Below are 3380 nucleotides of genomic sequence, written 5' to 3'. Positions count from 1 at the left end.
ATCACAGGCAGTGGACCACACTACGTTTCTGTGGTTTCTCGGGGGATCTCGGTTTCGGAGACGGAATGGGCATCTGATAGCCACAAACGGACTATCTCTTAAGGGAGCGAACGCCATGCAAGACATTGTTGTTTAGGGACATTAGCTGGCGTCGTTAGAATCGTTAGAAGTCCTACTGATCACACACTCCCACCCACGTCTATAAACTCCTGTTAGATAATATTCAAACAAGGGTTCAAACAAACAACACCCCGACCCCCAACTACTGCACGATCTTCAAGAAAAGGGGCAGGAAAAGTTCCTTCCTTCGTGCATCTGGTTCCGGTGGCCGTAATTAAACCGCAAACAGCCAAAATCCCACCATTTAATCAATTTCCCATTTAACCGCAAAGGGGGGAGGGCCCTATCGCTGCCACAGTTCGTGACCAAAGTGACCGAATGCTGCAATAAAAGGGTTAGGTTGAGGCAACCATATTCCACATCCTGCAGGCACGGACATACACATACGGCGTGAGACAACTTAATAAAATTATTACCCATGACCGCAGCGGATGCTGTTTATTTGTAAGTTTTAAGGAAAAGTTTTGCGGAAACTACCAACCCGAACATTGCCGAAACTCCTCGCCATAGCCGCAGGGCATTTCGGAACCTTTATTATCCTTAAGATGGTCGCGTTTGTAAATTCTTATCTCTTGCCTTCCCCCAAAGATCGGGTTGGCGATGATTTGCATTACGGCCAGTCCTGGAGGGAAAGGGTGTCCCGAGAGCCTTCAAGTTTGGGTGTTGTTTTAATTAAATTCATCTCCTTATTATGGGACCGGACCATGAACGGCCAGCGGTCAAGATCTTTGCCCTGTCATCAAAGGATAATTATTTACCCACCCAAACATGGGTCGCTTTTATTACGACTTTGTATTTTTCCCATCTCGGCGCTGAGAGGACTTCAATAGAAATAGTTCTAGCGGGAAAGTTGTCTATTTTGGAAGACAAACTAAAACGATACTTGTATCCACGGGTACGTCACTGACCAGTTTAGTAATTGAAATTGGATGTAAATGGAATTAAGCGACGTTCACCTGCTGGAAATGACTTTTTAATTTTCCTCGTTCGACAACAATGTCTCGTGTTTTCCGGAATGTTCTGAAATTGAAATTGGAAAGGCAACTACCGTGGACGGTGCAAGCTCATAGCCTGCCAACCATAGCGAATCGGTACAAATCCCTGAGACGTACATCACTACGTAGTCGAATTTCGCTTCTTCCCTCCTATGTCCCCTTGCTAAACGTTACATTCGTGTATTATTATGTAAAATTCAATTTTCCATTGTAACGCAATTAAACATTATGGGATTATGTCCGGTTGCCGTCAACGGGCAACGGGACAGCGCCTACAGGTATGCAACATTGTGTCCCGAGCGCACTAATCCGCCCGGAACCGGACCGGCACAGCTCCCGGGCAGGGCCACCGAAGGATACGTTCGGGATTTATTGCGTACGGTTCGATTACCGCTTCGGCCGGTCCGATAATGGTGTTTTGCCCGCCAGTACACACCAATCCAATCGAGCGTTATCGATGGCCGGCCGGTCGATGCGTCTGTCTTTGCAATCAAAATCGTAACAGCTTCAGCCGTCTGAATTCGTAAGCCATCATTATCATCGTTTGCGCCCTGATTGACTCATTAGAATCGCTTTCACACGCTCACGGACCCGTACCCAAACACCCACGGCCGAACATCCTTTCCCATTTGTCGGGCAGATGCACACACAAGGCCTAATCCCGCTTCGGATGATGGAGAAGTAGCAGACAGGGGTGTCTTTAGCAGATTGGATTATAAGTTGCATTTAATGGGACTATGTGTAATGTTAGATGCGCCTGTACACTGAGTGCCGGATTTGGGCAAATCACTGTGAACAACTGTACATACTATCTTCCCGCCCGTGGTGTTTATAGCTGCACTTCATGGTGAAATATTCGAATTTAAGTGGAATACATTGCTTAGAGAGGATAAACGTCTGACTATTTAATTACAAAATTATCCAAAACACTATCATTTTGTATTGAAAAGGGGAAAATCCTTAGAATAATCAATAACGACGTGGTGGAGTCTAACACTAGATATTGAAATTAAAAGAACTCCACGAAAATAATAAAATATTTCTAATATTAAAAATAAATAAAAGAATATGCCTATATGAAGACTATAAAAAAAGATTAACATCCCTGGTATAAATAATGTTGAAAATTATTAATTTTCATTTAATTATTAAATTAAGCTGAAAAACATGACTTAAATATTGTCCACATTCAAGACCATTATGTAGCATATGTGTGATATAAAAATGCTGTACTACGGACAATCTGTTCTACAAAGAAACACTTTGATGCCTTGTTGCACCTATTGAATTGAGCACCTGTTGCACCTATTGAAGACGTTGAAAATATTACTTATTACACATTTTACAATAACTAAGAAAAGATTTATACAATAAAAACACAAAATATTTGGTAACGCAAATGTGTTAAAACATTTTTATTTGTTTTTTATTTGCTCTCAGGCGTACACAGTTTGACGGACTATCTCCATCAGGATGCCGATTACTAGCGATATTCAGACAACAAGCGAAGGTAAATACAAATCAAGCCTCTCCGTCTTTTGCTCCACCTGCGTCCTAAAAATTACTCCAAAACCAGCGTTCTGTCCCCGACCGGTAGGCTTTCCGGGCTCCTTAACTATACTAAGCACACGATCACATCCGACTGTTCTTGCTATCCTAATACCTACTGTTAGCGATCTTAACCTACACGGTTACTTCTTTGCTTTATTTCCGGATTGTACAACTGACTCCATCATCTGGATGCGTGGGGTTTTGGAAGATAAAGCAACAAGAACCCTAACCTATCACAGACCTTTTGATGAGCGGGAGACGGGTCGAAGCGAGATGTACGAGATGCGACGAATTATATGTAATAGCGAAACAGCAATATCAACAGTACGCAGTCAGGACACAGCGCATGTTCCGGACTACCCAGTTCACCAAACAGCATCACTAGAACGAAACAAACAACAGAGAATATTAGTACTTCACACCACAAGAAGAACACCTCACTCGCACAGGAAGACTTTCATCTCCAAATGCATGTCTGCTTGTACACTCACCACGGGCAATCAGGTTGGAGATGATCTGGCGCATCAGACTTCGCACTTGTAAGGTTGCGATCAGTAGGTACAGATCGTTCAGCTCCCTGGGTGTTTGATTCCCCACATGATTGGGTGCTGGATCACCATGCAGTGATTGCGATTGATTGTTGCTGTGCATGGTTGAGGATGATTTCGGCACGGCAGCTTCATCTGCCTTGGCATTGTAGCCCACAGCCATCTT

General features: G+C 43.5%; 1 protein-coding gene across 1 annotated transcript; it reads right to left on the bottom strand.

Moving 5' to 3' along the window:
• Positions 1-2958: 2958 nt before the first annotated feature.
• On the bottom strand, positions 2959-3380 carry LOC128307352 (uncharacterized). Its single transcript, XM_053045139.1, has 2 exons — positions 3158-3380; positions 2959-3047 (listed from the first exon to the last, which is right to left on the bottom strand). Exons 1-2 carry the CDS (start codon positions 3375-3377, stop codon positions 2959-2961), a joined length of 309 nt encoding a protein of 102 aa, XP_052901099.1. The 5' UTR covers positions 3378-3380.

Source organism: Anopheles moucheti, chromosome X (genome assembly GCF_943734755.1).
Source record: "Anopheles moucheti chromosome X, idAnoMoucSN_F20_07, whole genome shotgun sequence".
NCBI lineage: Eukaryota > Metazoa > Arthropoda > Insecta > Diptera > Culicidae > Anopheles > Anopheles moucheti.
Note: the sequence above shows the minus strand (reverse complement) of the source record. Positions and strands in the feature narration are given on the sequence as shown.

Coding starts and splice junctions, on each gene's coding strand:
- LOC128307352 (XM_053045139.1), bottom strand. CDS start 3,377: ATGGCTGTGGGCTACAATGCCAAGGCAGATGAAGCTGCCGTGCCGAAA. Junction 3,048..3,157: donor CTCCAACCTGATTGCCCGTG/GTGAGTGTACAA, acceptor GTTTCGTTCTAG/TGATGCTGTTTGGTGAACTG.